This window comes from Mobula birostris, chromosome 25 (assembly GCF_030028105.1).
Source record: "Mobula birostris isolate sMobBir1 chromosome 25, sMobBir1.hap1, whole genome shotgun sequence".
Lineage (NCBI taxonomy): Eukaryota > Metazoa > Chordata > Chondrichthyes > Myliobatiformes > Myliobatidae > Mobula > Mobula birostris.
This window is the reverse complement of record NC_092394.1, coordinates 30,095,716-30,115,383: the sequence shown is the minus strand read 5'-3', so window position 1 is coordinate 30,115,383 and position 19,668 is coordinate 30,095,716. Positions and strand designations below refer to the sequence as shown.

Here is a 19,668-nt window from a genome sequence, read left to right as displayed (position 1 = left end):
TGAATTTACTGTAAGCATTTTCTAAGCTGAGAGATGACAAAACTCTTGGGCTACTGGTGGTTAGAATCTCTTGCAAATGCTACAAAGTCCATTTGATCCAAATACTAAATAACATTTTCATAATCTGTCAAAGCATCGATAAATAAACTTTTTCAGGGGGGAAAAAAATCTGCTGTCATTACAACTAACTCCGGATTAAGATACTCAACTGATCTTGCACATCTTCCTCACCAACATCGTAGATGGATGCAAAAATTAGGAGAGTTTCCCGCAGCCTAGTTAAGCAACGACCTACACTGTTGTACTTGAAGAATCATAACTATTTGCAAAACACGACATCAGGAAAGCTGCAGGCCTTGTTGTCTCACCTGGTACTCTAAAGCACCGTGAAGATCAGCTAGCACCTGACTTCACTATTTAACACCTCCCTGCAATAATGCAGGGTTCCAGACTGCTTTGAAGTTGCTACAATCATTCCAGTTCCTTAAAAAAAAGACCAAGATCACTGGACATAACGGTTATAGGCCAATCACTCTGAATTCAGTAGTTATGAAAACCTTTGAATGTTTGAGATATTTAACACCTCCCTGCAATTATGCAGGGCTCCAGATTGCTTTAAAGTTGCTATAATCATTCCAATTTCCAAAGGCAAGATTACTGGACCTAATCATTATAGACTAGTTGCTCTGACATCAGTAGTTATGAAACTCTTTGAATGTCTGACATTGGCCTTACTTAAGTCCATTACTGATACTACTCTTGACCTGGTATGCTTTGCTTATAGAGCAAATCACTCAGTTAAGGATGCAGTTAACTTGTGCCTTCATTACATTCTTCAGCATTTAGACTCCCCCAACACCGATGTGAGGATCTTGTTTATTGATCTTGGCTCCACCTTCAACATTATTGTTCCAGAGTTGCTCCACAGCAAGCTAACCCAGCTAGCTGTACCCTACAGTGCCTGTCAGTAGATTACAAACTTCTTGACTGAAATCAAGTAGTATTAAAACTGGGCTCCTACTTCTCTGATCCAATGTTAATGTTATGAGCACAGGCTCTCCCCAGGGCTGTGTTCTTTCACTCCTCCTCTTCTCACTTCATACAAATTACTGTGCCTCCACATTAAAATTCTAAAGCTCATGATGACACAACTGTAATTAGTTGCATCTCGAATAATGACGTGGCCTGCTAGTAAAAGAGAGCTAGACCATCTTGCAGTATGGTTCGCTCATAACAACTTGAGGCTTAATGCTATCAAGACAGTGGAAATGAGGATTAACTTTCACCAATAACCCGCTCCCTGCCACCTTTAGAAGCTAATGGTCAGGATGTGTCGGTGGTCAAATCATTTAAATTCCTAGGGACTACCATCACCAATACATTGAAGCGGGACAAGCATCACTAGCAAAGCCCACCAGAGATTGTCCCTCCTACGCCAGTTTAGGAAAGATAAGACCATAAGACATAGGAGCAGAAATTAGGCCATATGGCCCATCGAGTATGCTCCGCCAATCAATCATGGCTGATCTTATTTTTTCTCCTCCTCAACCTTATTTCTCTGCCTTCTCCTCGTAATCTTTGACGCCATGTCCAAACAAGAACTCTGTCTTAAATACACCCAATGACCTGGCCTCCACAGCAGCATGTGGCAATAAATTCCACAAATTCATCACCCTCTGGCTGAAGAAATTTCTCCGCATCTGTTTTGAATGGATGCCCCTCTATCCTGAGTCTTGTCCTAGACGCTCCCACCATGAGAAACATCCTTTCCACATCTACTCTGTCTAGGCCTTTCAACATTTGAAAGGTTTCAATGAGATTCCCCCTCATCCTTCTAAATTCCAGAGCGCATCCTGATGAATTTTTGCTCAGCCATCAGCGCGAGTATTGTGACCACCTCCATCACCGTTTAGTTTTCCGCCACCTCCTCCAAGTCCAAGTTGCAGCGAGTGGTCTACACAGCGGAGAAGATCGTTGGCTGTCAGCTACCAACATTAAGTCTTGTTCATTGTCAAAGAAAAAAAACTGATAAAAATACTGCCAACTCCACCGACCCTAGTCACTGTTTCACCAAATTGCCATTAGGAAGACACTTCAAGGCCATCACTACCAGGACTGCACATCATCGCCAAAGCTTCTTTCCTGTAGTTATCCATCATCTCAACAAAACTCACTCAAGTGTACTCTAACTGCCCCTGCACACATCTAAGTGGTCTTTCCTACACTCCTTTTTCCTGTTGATAATTGAGGCTGCTCAAGTGTTCACCTTTAAGTTTGATCATTGACGTGTGACTGGTCTAATTGTTGACTGGTCATGGCTGTATTTATTATTGTCTTGTAAATTACTGGCTGCTATTGTGTTGTTTGTTATGGTATTGCCCTGTGTTTCATGCTTGGCATCGAACCACAATCAATTCTGTTATGTGTCACAATCTGCAAATGAAGTGATTCAGATTTACTCATTGTCAGATCCTACCTTTAGAAGTCCTGTCCGCTAGCAGTTCAGACCCACCAAGAGCTCAGTAGTATGAATATATTGTCAAGTAGGAAAGCCCCGGGATTCTCCAGACGCCAAAAGAATCTCACATCAGAAATAAAAAAAGCTGGCAAAGAAACTTCTTCCTAGCTGCCACCTACTTTCCAACAAGAAGTGATATACCTTTGCTCTCTACATTGAGCACTTTGGAAAAGCGTCAAGAGATGCAAGGGTACAGAATGGACTCTGCTTGGGTGGGAGTTTCAATGCCATCAGTTAGCAGCACAATTAACCAGTGTGGTTGTGCACTGAAGAACCGGTGCCAGACTGGGTGTGTGACAGGTTGAGCAATACAAAGGGTGCTTCCATTTAACCTTGTTCTCACCAATTTTCACACTGCAGACACAAACATCCTTCCATGCCGGTGGGAGTAGCAACTACCCAAGTGTTTTAGATACAAATACCTAGAAACTGGATTGCACCCACTTTTGGTATGATAAGCTTATTGCTGATGCCAATTCTAAAATCACCAAAATGGTGAAATTGTGGGTCATTTGCTTTAAGAAAACATTCATTATTGTATACATGAAGGTAACACCCAACCTATGCAACCGACACAGCCAAATGCCAGGTGGGTATCACTTGTATAAAATTCAACAGGGCAAATTGTGCCAGAAACTGCTCAATGCAGTTTCTCGCTAGCTGCAGATTCACCAGATATGTATAAATATTGAACTTGCCTGTGTCAAATGTTCATCACATTTTATGCATAATTAATAAACAAAATGCTGGAGAAACTCAGCAGGTCAGGCAGCATCTGTGGAGAAAAATAAACGGTCGATGTTTCAGGAAGAGACTCCTCACTCCTCACAAAGGGTGCCTAGCCAAAATGTCGACTGTTTATTCCTCTTCATCGATGCTGGCCGACTTGCTGAGTTCCTCTAGCATTTTGTGCGTGAGACTCCACAATTCCAGCATTGCAGAATTTCTTTGTGCTTACAATAAGCATGACTTGTAGTCTATGGTTCTGATTTGCACTGAGAAAATTCCCCATCTGGTTGTGGGACAGCACCACTGCACTAAATGGATCAACTCAAAATCCAACTGGCTACTCAAAGCAAGATTTTCATGAAGAACTGGACAATTGTTAGTAGCAGCAGAAATGTATTCTAACACAATGCTATGGGCTTACACCTCTCACTCTCCCTTTAGTAATAAGCCATGGGCCAACCCTGATGCACTGATGAGTGTACAGTATTCTCATGTTGACCTCAAGATATGTCACTCAAGGAATCTCTTCCTAGTAGCCTTTGGCTCATGGGTCTCCTGGCAGAGACACTCCAGAGCATAGAATGAGCCACTTGTACACAATGGCCACAGGTGATACCAAGCTCTCATGACAAGTGGCAGTCACCAACTTACAGATGGAGGGATGCATAGCACAGCGCATCAGTTCACAGTATCTTTGATCTGTTCCATTGAAGAAGCTGAATTGTTATATGATTAAAATCTACAGGGGCTGATTTTCAACACAAAATTGTATCCTCTGAAGAAATTTTAATCATTGAATCCCTCACCATCCAGCACATCCCCTCTTCTCATTACTATCATTGGGGAGGTGGCTAGGAGTCTGAAGACCCATACTCAATGTTTTAAAAACTTTCTCCGTCAGATTTCTGAGCAATCCACGAACATTACCTTATTATTCCTTTGCACTATTTATTTTACAACTTGTAGGAATATGCTTGCACTCTGCTGCTGTCAACAAATCAACATAGTTCACGTCAGTGATACACGACCTGATTTTAAATAGTTCCACTACTTTCCGCATGAAGGTAAACAATCTCTTGATAATGAAAGTTGAAAATTGAAGCCTTTTGCTCCAATTTCTGAATTATGTATCGCGTGCATTTGCAATATCATCACTTGAGTAAAATACAACAGGGTGAGTTGTGCCAGAGACTGCTCAGTGCAATTTTCTGACTGCTGCAGCTTCACCAAGAAATGTGTATAAACACTGCAAAACACGTCTGTGTGTTAAATGTTAATTATACAAAAAAAAAACAGGAGTAGATGTGATTTCCAGTCTAAGGTCCTCATTTGCACTGAGGGAATTCTCTATCAAGTTGAGAATCATCACCGCTGTGCCAAATGTGTAAATTCAGAATAAATTTGGCTGCTTGAAGCAAGGTTTTCATTGAGCACTGGGGAATGTTAGTCGCAGGAGCAGTGTACTCTAACACAACTTCATGGGCTTGCACCTCTCTCACTAGCAATGAGCCAAGACCAAACATGGGGCAACGATGAGTTCGGAGGCGATGCCAGTAGCAGGGCAAGAGGTGGTACATCTAGTCCTGAACGTCTCAACAATAACCTCTCAAGGGCAATTACGGACGAGCGATAAATGCTGGCTTTGCCAACTCCAATAAAGGAACAAAATGTCTTTGAGAAACTGCAGCTACATTCCCCTCTCCATTTTGTTGTTGAACCAGGGAACAATCTTACGAAGTACTCCAATACATTTCAGATGATTCTTCACTGGGAGATTTAACAGATTCCCTGATGCTGCCTTATATCGCATGGTTAACTGCGGATCTATTAACAACTCCTGTGTGATTACACACAAAGCTATTCGTCTCCTCCAGGATCAATACAGACCCGGAGGCTGCTCTTCAGCAGACACTGTTGCGTAACCACCAAATATGTTTCAAGTGCAGTCCTTGCCTAGTACAGACTCTTCACCTCAGCAGTATACACCCAGTGGCCCCTTTAGTAGGCACACCTGCTCGTTAATGCAAATATATAATCAGCCAATCATGTGGCAGCAACTCAATGCATAAAAGGATGCAGACACGGCCAGAGATTCAGTTGTTGTTCAGAACAATATCAGAATGGGGAAGAAATGTGATTGAAGTGTCCCTGACCATAGAATGATTGTTGGTATCTGATGGGGTTGTGTGGTCTACTGATCACCTGGGATTTTCATGCATGACAGAGTTTACAGAGAATACTGCAAGAATCAAAAAGCTTCCAGTGAGTGGCAGTTCTGTGGGCGAAAATGCCCCATCAATGAGGTTAGAGGAGAATGGCCCGACAGATTGAAGGTGCAGTAACACAAGTACCACACATTACAACAATGGTGTGCAGAAGAACATCTCTGAACACACAGCACGTTGAACCCTGAAGCGGATGGGCTACAGCAACAGAAGGCTAAGAACAGTGGCCACTTCAGTCAGTCCAGGAGGTTCACTGAGTATACATACATACATACTAGATCTCCATTCTACAGGTCCCTGTCACACCGATGATTCATCGTGCTACATATTCATGATGTTTGTATTTTTTTAATTTAGAGATAAGCACAGTAAGGGACCAAGTCGCCAATTACACCCATGTGACCAAATAAAGTACCAAGTAAAGCACATTTCTTGGAATGGGGGAGAAAACTGGAGAACTCAGAGGAAACTCACACAGTCACAAGGAGAACGTACAAATTCCTCACGCACAGTGATGGAACTGATGGAACTGAATCTGGGTTGCTGACACTGTAATAGTGTCCTATTTACTAGTACCCTACTGTGCTGCCCTGAAGGTCATGGGAAATCTCTCTGTTGGCAAGGCAGAATGAGTGATGCAAGATGCTGGGAAGCAGCTCCGGAGAGTCATTGAACCTGCACACTGATCCCTTGGAAGCCCAAAAAACAGGTAAGTAAACCGATATCTCAATGATGACCCAATAGACTATCAGATACTATCTGTAAACTAATCCGTGGGCAGCTAATGGAGTCTCACAGCTCCAGTAGCCCAGGTTCAATCCCAGCCTCTGGTGATGCCGGTGTGGAATTTGACGCTCTCCTCATGATTGCGTGGGCTTGCTCTGGGTGGTCCAGTTTCCTTCCAACGTTCCAGAGACTGACGAGCCAGTAGGATAACTGACACTGTGAGCTGCCCTTAGTGGTGGAACCGAGGGGCAGCTGAGGGGAATCTAAGGAGAGTGAAATGGGATTAGCATTGCATTAGAGGCAATGGGCACTTGCTCGTCAGCACAGATTCACTGAGCTGAAGGACCTGCTTCCACACTGACCAACTCCGTGACTAAACCATCTCGCAATGTGGGTTTGTGCTTGGGTAAACCAAGGACAAGACGCAGAACAAATGAGATGGATCATAATAGCTTTGAATTTAGGAAAGAAACATTCTTTGCCCATTTTCCATGTTAGGAAAGAACCATTCTTTTCCCATTCTCCATGTTGTGGCCTCATAGAATGCACCATACACATCATTCCCTTTCCTACACACCCTTCCTTCTGTGTGCGTCTTCCCCTCTCTGCCATCTTGACTTGAAAGTAAAGCAGCAGCTGACAGGTTTTGTATGCGTGAGAGGCACAAATGAGTAGAAACAGGTGTTAGTGCCAAGGGAACCTGCTGGCAATAGGTAAGATTCACAACCTTTGAGCCACAGAGACTAATCCATCTGTTATGGGCGGGAGCAGATCTCCGAGTGCATTGTCATTAGATTTATTAGAGATGATTTTTGAGTGAAAGTCTTTTAACTTACCAGTACATAAAGACCAACAAATTAAATTGGAATGGAAAATTGTCTTTTTGTAGATCAAGCATGCAAGGTAGCAAACTGAAAGCATCCCACTGAATGGGATGAAACCATTTGTAGCAGCTACCCTTTACTGATTAATGTTATTGCAGTTAATTTTCAAAAATATCCAGAACATTGTTCATAGAATTGCTGCATTGTTACAAGAGGCCCTTCAGCCCATTGACTCCATGCTGGCTTTCAGTTGACCAACTTTATCAACATCATTCCCCTGCTCTCTCCCCAGCCCTGCTAAATATTCTTCCTCAAGTGATAAGCCGTTTCCAGCACCTCGACAAATTCTTCGTCGTAACAATAATGTGTTCAAAATCGTACTTTTATCTTTTGGCAGCACTTTTCTTCTTTCCACTGTTTATTTTCCCAGTATTATTTATTTACTTTTGCATTTACAGTTTATGTTCTTTTGTACATTGGTTGCTTATCAGTCTTTGCGTGCAGTTCTTCATTGATTCCATTGTATTTCTTTGTTCTATTGTGAATGCCTGCAAGATCATGAATCCCAGGGTTCTATAAGGTGACATATATGTCTTGGATAATAAATTTACATGCAACATTGAAATCTGTACACTCTAGTCCTCTGGAATCTTTCTAGCTAAACCACTTTCTATCAAATCTCCACTCAGTCTCCTTCCCTATAATATTTGTAATCAAGTCCTGTGAATTATATCAAAAGGGACTGACCTGCCCCTCAGGCATTTTGGAAAAGAGGAATAACAAGTGAGACAACCCTCCTGCATGCAAACCTCCTTCAATAACGTCTCTACTGCTGCAGCAGGAAATCCTATAACTGCTGCTCCTTTGATATGAGGCACACAGCAAAAGATGGAAAATGGCTTTCTACTAAAAGCTGTTCTGTACTTTAAAGCCAGACAGAATGTCAAAGACTACTGGATTACATGCTGAAAAACTCACTCTGAAGACAAATTAAGTGCAAAGGCATCTCCTTCATTGTGATTCAGACAGGCACAGTATATGCACCACAATGTTCCTTTACAACTCACATTGAAATGGAGAAGCAGCATTTGCCATAGATCTTTAATGAACATCCGCATCTTTTTCTCTCTCACTACCAACAGGTAATGTACCTTCTGAAAAGATTTAACAGCAGTTCAAAAACCATCAGTAAGTCTGGAAAAAAAGTCAAAGGAGCATAATTTTGAATACATAAGTATTATTGGATCACATGTTGTTCCTTAAGGTCGTCATAGCCAGAGGGTGATAGTAGGGATAAGGCTCCTCGACCTATTAAATGCTCCCAATGGAGAGCATTTCAAATGGCCTTTGACAACCAAATCCAGTTCCTGGCCTTTACATATGCCTTAGCTACTAAACCCAGTGGAATGGATTTTACTGACAGGAGAATAGGCAAAGGCAGGTTACTGGCACCTTAAAACTTGTCACTTTGAGCAGATGGGGCTCAACAGTCGTGATTGGCAGCTCATCCAGAAGGAAAACTCTGATCTCAAACCTCCACTGTCTCGCGACTATATCCACTCATAGGGAAAGCTTCAAGAGTAAATCCAGGGGGAAAAAGCCTGGAGCTGGAGCTCTTCTGGCAGTCCTCCATTAAGTTGAATGCTGACTTGCAACTCTTGCCATGCTGCTGGTGCCAAACTGTGTTAGTCTCTACTGTTCCTTTGGATTCATCAGCCCTGCTATGGCGGGCTTGCTCTCCACATCGTACTGCCCTGGCTTGCATATCATATGGACAGTAGGGACACAACATCCATGGTCAAACCCAGCCAACAGAGGGCATCATTGGATTAATGTGACTACTTATGATTCTTGCACAAATTACTTTGGATGGAAAGAAATTAAAAACAACTTCTGGATAGTATTAAAAACAAAAGCTTAGCCGTTAAGTCCTGAAATATGCCATCCAATATAAATTGCCTAAATTTCATGGCAGCACTGTTCCTTTCATGATTGCTATGATCACTGACCTAGAACTAACGCTGAGTTTAATGTCAACAGGTATGCCATCAACAAGTTAGACTACCAAACTGCCACAAATTTCACTGGAAATCTGTGCACAGGGCTGGAACCTTACATTTCTAAAAACAATTTTCGGGATGTGGCAGGGGGCGGTTGGTAATAAATGTCTCTCAAAGAGTTTGAAGGACATCCAAGCTGTATCCTAAAGCTTAGTTGGCTATTACATAGCCCAGAGTCCAAAAATCTGGCAATATATAGAAACATTCAAAAACAATGCAAAATATTCAAGTTATCGTCAATGGGAGTAGGCAGTTTAAATGGTTTGGCACAGACTAGATGGGCCAAAGGGCCTTTTCCGTGCTGCACTTTTCTACAACTTAGGAAACAAATTTGAAAACAATGAAAACTTTAAATTTAAAGAAAAACACTTAAATAGACTTAAAATACATAAGAATTTCAATTCATTTAACTGCAGTAAATTGATTATTTTAAGTTCAAATTCTACTTAATAATTCCTTTTCAAAGACTTTTTGATAGTCAACATACACCACATTAACTAGTTTTAACTTTTCTATTCTGTTAGGGATGAAAAGTGCCTTGTTGCCATTTTGTAAATTATAGGTTCCAGTATTTCCCCTATTACTCATATCAAATGAACAGGTCTGCAGCTCCCCGTTTTGTCTCTCCCCCCCCCCCCCCCGCCCTTTTCTTAAACAGTAGGGTTACATTTTCTTCCTTCCTATCCATGGGGAACATGCAAGAACTTATGGAACTTTGGAAACTGACAGGTTACGCACCATCTTCAGAGCCACCTCCTTCAAAACTGTGGTTGAAGATATTTCACAGTCATGGGCATTTGTTGCCTTATATACACCAATAATCTTGCTAATTCTAACATTTTACTAATGCTGCAATTGCTATAATGTCATCAGTTCTGAGCTCCGCGAGACATGGGTCTTTGGAAAGTAATGGGATACATCCATTTTGCTTCTCATTTGGTCCATATAATTGGGGTTCACCTGGAGCATTATTTACTATACACAAAGGTTAGATCTTAGATACTTGGTGGACATCAAAGTATCTTCATCACACTATGACTGTCCAAACTGTCTGTTGCTGGATTGGGAAGCGCTCCATCTTAATTCAGAAAGCTACTCTGTACAACTTCTGCTTACTCTGAAATGAAACTCTTTGAATGATAAAGCTAAATTTGCAATCTGAATTCAGAACCAGCCTAACTTCAAATAGAAAAGCCATGCAAAACTCTCAGGGGAACAATGGCTCACACAGCTTTGGTTCAATATGCTGTGCAATGCAATTCCAGTGTGGGTTTTCAAAAGAGGTTTAACATGCCCTCAGTTGGTCCTGTGGACTCTCTAGACTTAATCAGAGTTCAGTAATTAGAGAGCACCAATTTGTAGCTTACACTCACCATCCATTTGATTTACCGGGACAAAAATGTAGTGCATTATGTGCGTTCAAGGGGAAACAGAGCTCTGTTTACTGTCTAGGTTGCATTAAAGAAACACAGCTGCCTGTCTAGGATCTATCATGTTGCAATTGTTCTCAGACTTATTGCTGCAGTATAAAAGCAGTGTTCATGATGTACACCCATTGGGGTATTCATTCATTTACCAAATAAACTATTCTGCAATCTCTGAGCTAAACTGTCAATTAAGTACCAATTTCTACTACTTCAGAAGCAATTTTGAGCAATAGATGCCCACTAAAAATAGGACAAGGATTTCAAAACCTCTCACAGTCAACAAGAGTGGATTTTTATCTAAGACACAGCGAGGATTTGCAGCACATTTCATATTATGTTAATGGATTAGATTAATCTCAACTCTTCCATTTTAAGCAGTTGAGAACATTGCTAATTTTAAACTAAGCTTACCTTACTGGCACCAGGGAGCAAATGCAATTTGACATAGGGATCAGCAAGCCCATTGTGGTCCATTGACTTGAGGCCCTTTAAGGAAAAAGTGAAAATGCGTTGTCATTATTCATGGTCAATTAATGATCACATCTTTCAATGAGTAATTATCGACCCAGAAGAATTTCTTCACTCATATTTATGCCACTGGTATTTGATATGCCTTACTCTGTGATTCTTAAAATTGGAAGAAAAACAAACACATGAACTAAATTATGGAAATTGCTTTCCAATACAACTACAACACATCAACATTAAGTCGTCATATAGGACCCAAATACTATGTTCAAATGAAGGACTAATGGGGAAAACACACACACATGCACGCTTTAATGCTTATTTGAACACAACACTTACTTTAATTTTTTTTGGCAGTTTCAAAAACATAATTAAACACAAAACCAAAATTGGATATTCAGTATTAAAGGAGTTTATTAACACATTTCAGATTTAGAAAACTAATCGCACAATTTAACAGAGAAACAAAGCTGTAACTGTGATTTTCGAGGAATCATGAATATCACATTTAGGGTAACTGAAATCTGATGCCCAAAAACTGCTCCTCAAAGTAATCATTATCAATACTATCTTTGAACTAGACTATGACTTAAAAGCCTGTCTTACTAAATACGAGTCCTTAAACAACCACTTGGTCAGGTGAAATTTTCGTAACGATACAAATCTAACATTACATTTTACTTTCTGCTTCTGCTGTACTTAGAAAACTATTGACAAATGGATGTATTTTCCACAATAAAATACAGTGGATTTCAGTTAATTGGGCTATCAGTTACTTGGGACAGCTTGTTATTTGGACCAACTCTTAAATTAAAAAACTAATAGAGAAAATAGCTGGGTTCCCTTTGTTTATTTGGAACACCATGACACTTCATTTGGGCAGGAGACTGCTGCCAAATAGCTTCTAACCAGCATCAGTTGTGTACACTTGTGTGGCCGCAAACAACACTACACAATGCTCAGAGCAAACAGTTTTTAAAATAGGGTCAACTGCATGTGCTGGTGTTCAAATAGCAGTGATTTTTCTCACTGATAGTTGGTAAGAAATAAGCAGTAAGACAATTCAGAACTGTTTTGCTCACTGCATTTTCAAACATTAAGGCTTGGAGATGCCAGAAACAGCCAGGAGTGAAACTGAATTGATTATACTACTTCAACAAGTTAGGCACTGCGAACAATTTGAAAGCATCAAAGATCTTGAACATTACAATGAAAAAGATGATTCAGAGGATGCAATTGTTTAAAGTTTGGGATGAAGGAAGGCAGTCCTTTATCTCAACCAGGTACCCGTGCTGATTTTGTTCATTTACAGTCGATCAAAAAAAACACGGTAACATACACTGGATTAATTCCTCCACTGGGATCTATTAACTAAAAGAGTTTTATAGCACAGTAGCAGTGTTAATAGTGTCCTAATTTGTTCTGTTTTTCATTTAAATGCATAATTTATTGCTCAGTTAAACAGTAGTTTGTCTTCCCTCCCCCCCCCCCGCCATACCTTTTTAACCATTTCTCTGAGATTTTGGCTAATTGGAGCAGCCCCTTAATTGAGCCAAAATGTACAAGTCCCAATGTGTCCCAATTAACCGAAATCCACTGTTCTGGATTTGATTCTGTTTGAATGTTATTTCATACAACTCAGCAAATAATATAAACTTATGAACTGGGAGCAGGAGTAGGGCACTTAGTCCGTAAACCTGCCTTGCCATTTAATAAGGTCATGGCTAATCTGATCACCAATTTAAAATGAACTGTTGGCGATTTAGGCAGCAGTAGTGGAGATAATGCACACTGAACTTCAGCTCAAGTTTCCTAGTTCTGATTGATGTACAGAGAATCTATGTACCAACGTGAAAGTGCGTGCGCGTCAGCTCAGAAATGGATTTTGCTCAACAATTGTTAGCTCACAGATGATGCATTTCCATTTGGAGTAAGTCCAGAAAGCTGACATTGCTTATTAAAGGGACAGGAACAAGAAGCTTCAGGAGAGAGGAGATGAGATAAAGTGACAAAAACTAAGCGAGAATGATATCTAAAAGCAGACAAACGCAAAGGTCTTTTCAGTCAATATGTAGAAATAATAATAATACAAACCCTGAAAATTATGATTTCCTTTTGAAGACATGACAATTTTAACTTATTCGGATTCAATTACAGCAAAAAATGTCATCAGTTCTCATTTTGGATAATCAACCACAGTCCCTGCATGCTGGCTGAATGTAGAAGTTGCAATTATATTGTCAACACCATGGGTGCAATGATTAAACAGTTTAGATTTGATTAATGATGGCCAATGTTAAGTTATCAACCTTTTAGTAATATGTTTTCATGCAGATTCTATCATTTGGCATTTGCTCCGATTGTACTTGCCATGCTGAACAATATAGTTCAAGTCACCTTGGAATGCCTGGACTAAGACATCTAATATGCAGCCATAGCATAGGCCGCTTAACTCCTGCACTGTTACCAGAACAGTATTGTCGATGGGAATACTAAAATGTATAAATGAGGCAGCACAATTCACTGTATTGGGAACACACAATTCACTTTTCCTTGCACCATTCAACAAATAGTCGTGTGCCAGTGACAAACATTGAAGCTTGCAAGGTGTATGTCACTGCAGATCAACTCAATCTCAGATGAAGTGCAATTTGATTATTTTTTTTTTAAATACTGTACTTGTGGAATTTCCTGTTATTGGAGATGGCATTCAGCTCAGACAAATTCACAAATGCATCAAAATACACCAGATCATTTTGATGTGCTGGAATCTACCCCACAACTTGATAAGCAAAGTTGTGGTATTTATAGAGATTGTTAGCATCCAAGAATAAACAAAATAACTGCAGTTCTCTTAGCTAATGAAAAAAAAACCAACATAATTGAAATTCCTGATGAGTGGAAAAAACTTCTTTGTATTGACATCAACTTAAACCCATTCAGCTTTGTGACTCTCAACACAAGCTAGTTCACCAACAACCAAATCAGATGTGACTATTTCACCTTAAATAGTACTTAAAGGACATCCACATTTCCAAAAGAACAGAATTAAGATTGACTGGGATGAAAAATAGCTAAGGAACACTGAAGGATACTAACGTTAAGGAGGCATCATCGTCAGGAGAGTACTGAAAGGAAGAGCAAAGGAGATTCAAAGATGAACTGAGCGGTAATAACCCCCCCGCCCCATGGGGTTGAAATTTTCGCTCAGTCCAAGTTGGACTTCTCTTTTTGCAAAAGGTAGTAAAAAAGATAGACCTGTGTCCAACGTTAAAAACTGATTTATGCTCATACTAAGTTTTGTCTTTTATAATAACAGGAAAAGGAGGAAATGAGATCTCAGTTTCTTTCAATGGCACATGAAAAGAATTAGATTATAAATTCAAAATTAATATCCAAACCAAATGAGCCAACATTTGCTTTCTGTAGCACATGAATTAGAAAATAACTGAGTTGTTCAAGCTCATAAGGCTCTGTCTCTGATCTACATGCTTCCCCAGGGATTGTCTAATGACTAAGTATTTTTATATATCAAAATAAACTATTCATAATGAGAAAAGTATTTAAAAGAATAAAGTATTTACAAGAATTACTTTTCATTCTTGCATTCATAGCCAATACTTTAAATGTTTTATTACATTTCTTAAAACCAATAGGACAGTTACCAATCATGTGGTGCCCTGGGATAGTACACCACTACCATAATTTTCACCCAACTCTGCCCCTCCCTCTGCAGTATTATGCTTTGTAACTTCAAAACAAAGAGCCAAGGATAACTTGTGCATGTAGTTTGTTTTACTTTAGCATGGCATTATCCACTATTACCAATAAATTCTGCCCATGAATAGTCCAGCAAAATCCACATTAATCTTCTGCCAGGGCAATGCACTCCATTCCCAGGGATGGAGGAGAACTGCTCTTGGCATCCTCTGGGCATACTGGCATCACAAACAGTACAAAGCAAGCTGTTCGATCTGTTTAGACATTGCAATTTTGTTCACATTCACTTTTATTTCTGGCTGCAATTCGATTGCATCTCTGGCTGCAGTTTCCATTGATACAGCAATTTCAACTGCTCTTTTAAATGCAAGTTGTGCTTCATTTCAGAGCCATTTTTGAATGCATTCTTGAAAGATTCCACAAATTAAATGACCTCTCAGGACATTATTAAGCCCATCACTGAAAAGACTATGCTCAGATAACTTCTTCAATTCAGCCATGTACACTGAAATGTGCTCCCCTTCCTTTTGATTCCACTTATGAAGCCCTAAAGTGTTCTGCAATCAACAAGAGTTTCAGTTCTAAATGTTCCTGCATTTCTTTTGCGATTTCAGTTGGTTTGGTTGGAGCAGTTAAACTTCTGAAGTAATGTTATACCTTTCCACCCAATGCACTCAGCAAAACTGGCTATTTCATTTGTTTCAAAATACTGCTCAAATCTCTTACGCAATTGAACAGGTCTATCTTTCCAATGCAGCCAGCTATTTCTACCATGTATTATCACCACCCACTACTCACCGTTTATGGACCCATGAATTTCATCCATTTTCTGCCTATATTTTAACTTAACCATCTTGCTGCACTCAACAGGTAAGTAGTTGTTCTGGATTTTTTTAAAACTCCTTTATTGCTACAGTTATGCTTTGTATCTCCAAAACATAAAACTAATAGAAAGAAAAACGCAGAGCTGGGGACATGTACTTTTACATTCAGTAGCAGAAGAACTCTATACTGTGGTCCTTCCCAACTGAGCCCTTAAGCTGCACAAAGCCTCAGAAGGTACTCCTACAGCCTAGAATGTGCTAGTCAGCAGCATTCCTCTACAGACAGCTGATGACTCACAAAGTGTGCTAGAGACAAAGTGTTTACCATGCATCACTATAATATCAGTGTGGGAAGACACTAACTGCTCTCCTACTTCTTCTACACTTGCAAAGTAAAAAGATCCCTCTTTTGATCAAAAGAAACAAATATCTAGCTATTATCTTCTCTCCGTGATATTTTGGTCAAAGCTCGAATGATTTCAGAAAACTAAGGTTTTATGAGATATAATTATATGCGTGTTTATATAAGGAAACATCTGACAAAATATAGCTTTTAATGTTCATGCATTGCTCAATATTATCAATTGTTTTGCCTGAAGCTTTACTTTTTTCAAGCTTAGCTGCAGCTGATTGAGACAAAATGTCATTACTATTCTACAGCAAATGGCTATATTGAAATATCTTTGTCACAGCTATTATGGAATGCCAGGGTTTGGAAACAAAGTTTGGAATTGTTCTTAGGAGGATCACCAACCTGAAACAATAATTCTCTCTCCACAGATGCTGCTGACCTCTGAGTACCTCTAGCTCTTTGTTTTTTTTTATTAATAATTTCCGATTTCCAGCATCTGCATCTCAAGCAAAAGAAAAATCTGCAGATACTGGAAATCCAAGTAACATCAACAAAATGCTGGAGGAACTCAGCAGGCCAGGCAGCATCTATGGAAAAAAGAGTAGAGTCGACGTTTTGGGCCGAGACCCTTCAACAGGACTGGTGAAGAGAGGAGTCAGAGGTAGAGAGCTGGGGAGGGGGTGCGGTGTAGGGGAGGGAAGACAAAGTGATAGGTGAAGCCAGGAGGGAGGGGAGGGGTGAAGTAAAGAGTTGGGAAGTTGATCAGTGAAAGATACAGGGCTGCAGAAGGGGGAGTCTGATAGGAGAGGACAGAAGGCCATGGAAGAAAGTAAAGGGGAAGGGGCACCAAAAGGAAGGCAATGGGTAGGCAAGGAGATAAGGTGAGTGAGGGAAAAGGGGATAGAGAATGGTGAAGGGAGGGGAGCTATTACCTGAAGTTCAAGAAATCGATGTCCATGCCATCAGGTTGGAGGCTATCCAGACAGAATACAAGGTGTGGCTTCTCCAACCTGAGTGTGACCTCATCGTGACAGTAGAAGAGGCCATGGATGGACATGTCAGAATAGGAATGAGAAGTGGAATTAAAATGGGTAGCCACTGGGAAATCCCACTTTTTTCTGGCAGAAGGAGCATAGGTGCTCAGCGAAGTGGTCTCCCAGTATACGTCAGGTCTCACCAATATACAGGAGGCCACACTGGGAGACCAGATTCAATTGGTGATCCCAACAGACTCACAGGTGAAGTATTGCCTCACCTGGAAGGTCTGTTTGTAGCCCTGAATGGTAGTGAGAGAGGAGGTGTAGAGGCAGGTGTGGCACTTGTTTAGCTTGCAAGGATAAGTGCCAGGAGGGAGATCGGTGGGGAGGGACAAATAGACAAGGGAGTTGTGTTGTTAGTGATCCCTCCAGAAAGCAGAAAGTGGGGGGGGGGGGAATGGAAAGATATACTTGGTGGTGGGATCCCATTGGAGATAAAAGTTACAGAGAATTTATGTGCTGGATGCGGAGTCTGGTGGGGTGGGAGGTGAGGACAAGAGATATCCTATGCCTTGTGAGATGGCAGGAGGATGGTGTGAGGGCAGACTTGCAGTCTTTTGCATTTCAAATAGGAAATGGTGATTTCCCACTTTTGGGATTTTACTTGGAATCCAAATATTTGACCAAGTTACTTGTAGCAGCTGGTTTGCAATACAAATTTGAAAGTCATTTTCTGTTTATTTGCACATCTAAGGATTTTTTTTAATAAAAAGTGAAGGAAATTGTGTGGATCATTCTCATCGGAGGAGCCCATATCTATCAGCTAACTCCACCTGACAAAATTCATTTCTCCAGATTCTTGGAAATAATGTTTTGCATATGTAGATTTTGTCCTTCACATCTGTGGTGAACTTAAGAAAGAAGGGGTTTAGTTAGTCCTTGGTCAACTGCAGCAAACGCTAACATGGTGAAAGCTGGCTGCTTGCATTTACCTCCACACTGACTTCAGTGGAGCCACAAATAAAAAGGAGAATGTACCTGGCTGCTGATACTTACATGTCCAGCACTGAGAACCAAAGATTAATTTCTCCCTCTGTGTCATCTTGACTGACATATTTCTTTATGAGAGCCAACAGCAAACCCATTCATCCCATTTCACAATTATTTAACCTGTCATCTATTCTCTCTCACATGCCCATTAATAACTCTACCCCAATTCCTCCATCAGTAACGTACACTTGCGGTAATTTACAGCAGGCAATTTGTTAGGGATTTTTCTGAAACTGGAAAGATGAGGAATTGGGGTCCATTGTTGTCTTTGTGTTCAACATTGCATGAGGAGAGAAGAACTAATTCTCAATAGAAGATCTACTGTTTGAATAAAGCTTTTTACACCTCCCGCTTACAGCTTCTGAATCAAATCAGGTTTATTATCACTAACATATGACGTGAAATCAATCAGATTTTGATTTGGAAGCTGCAACTGGGGCATGTAAAAGGTTAGGCAGTCACAATGCAACTAAGCTCTCAATCAGCACCAATTTGGAATGTGAAAAGAAACCAGGGTAACTAGGGAAAAGCCCCGGTCGCAGAGAGTGTGCAAACTCTTCACAAATAGCAATCGAAGTTCGATTTTAACATGGGATGTTTAAGTAGGCTAACTATTCTTCTGATAAATGATTTTCTTCTATTATTTGAAAAGGAATGCATAATTAAGTTTAAAATAGCAAGAGCTAGTCTTTTGAATACTTTACGCATTTGTCCAACATGAATTTCAATAGAGATTGCTAGTCACGACAGAAAGAAACTGAAACAAATTTTGATCAATGACAAGTCACACTCTCATTTTGATGTGACAACTCATCAGAATTCAGTCCAAGCACTTGTTTCGATGGCAGTTATTCATACATATCCATTCTAAAACTTTTAAGAAAGAATGCCGTTTCAAATAATTAAGGCAGTAATTCATGTACTGTTATGGGTTGGGGTTGAGGATAGGGTAAGAGATGACAATGAGCCCAGGTTTGTTTGCTGAATGTGTGCTGTACATGGCATTTGATTATTATTGGGGAGGGGTAATATGGATCTGGAGATGCAGCCCATGAAGTTAGCTACTCATTGGCTAGACCTGGAGGGTCATTCTTCAGATGGCCTTTGGAGAATGTCCTCATGTTGCTCCCTGTTCCATAACAAAATCTGAAACCTGATGAGAGTATGCGGGCAGTGGGCAAATCAGCCCTCTTGTGCTTTTTGATCTCCTCACTTGAGATTCAATTTCACGCCACCTTGCCACTTTGATCTGGCCCACGCCTTCATTTACCAGGTCCAACACTTGCCTTGCTTGGATCTTGCCCCTCCTGACAAAGATATTCGGGTTTGTGGGGGTGTGGCCAGGGTTAGTTGGGGTGTGTGCCCCATTGGACGTTAGGATTAGGTTTGAATGTTGGGCTGGTGGATGTATATATGTGACTGGGAGAGGTAAGGCTGTGGAGTTTTGGGTGGTGAAACCTACCTGCCTGCCTGTTGTCAGTAGCTGTGGGAATTGCTGGAGCAGGTTTGTAGCCTGTCTCACTTAGCAGCAACTAGATCCTCCAGCAAAACACAAATAAAGATCTATTTAAGAGGGTGTCCAACAACAGCAAGCAGCTGCCAAAATACACCATGAACAAAAAACACATTTCTTCCCAAAAGTAATAGCTAAAAGAAAAGGCTTCCCAAGTATTTAGCAGTGGGACCAATATCCACTTGGATTAGTCATGGGCCATTTGTATGATGGTATCTTTTGAACCAATTTTAGATTTTAGGTCCAATACATCAT

At 40.5% G+C, this 19,668-nt stretch overlaps 1 protein-coding gene across 1 annotated transcript in view; it reads right to left on the bottom strand.

The window, feature by feature from the left end:
- The window catches only part of LOC140187869 (double C2-like domain-containing protein beta), a 290,217-nt gene that overhangs the window by 171,566 nt on the left and 98,983 nt on the right, over positions 1 to 19,668 (bottom strand). Inside the window, exon 3 of the mRNA XM_072243665.1 lies at positions 10,921 to 10,995. Coding sequence (XP_072099766.1) covers positions 10,921 to 10,995 — 75 coding nt within the window. The remainder of the gene's footprint in view (positions 1 to 10,920; positions 10,996 to 19,668) is intronic.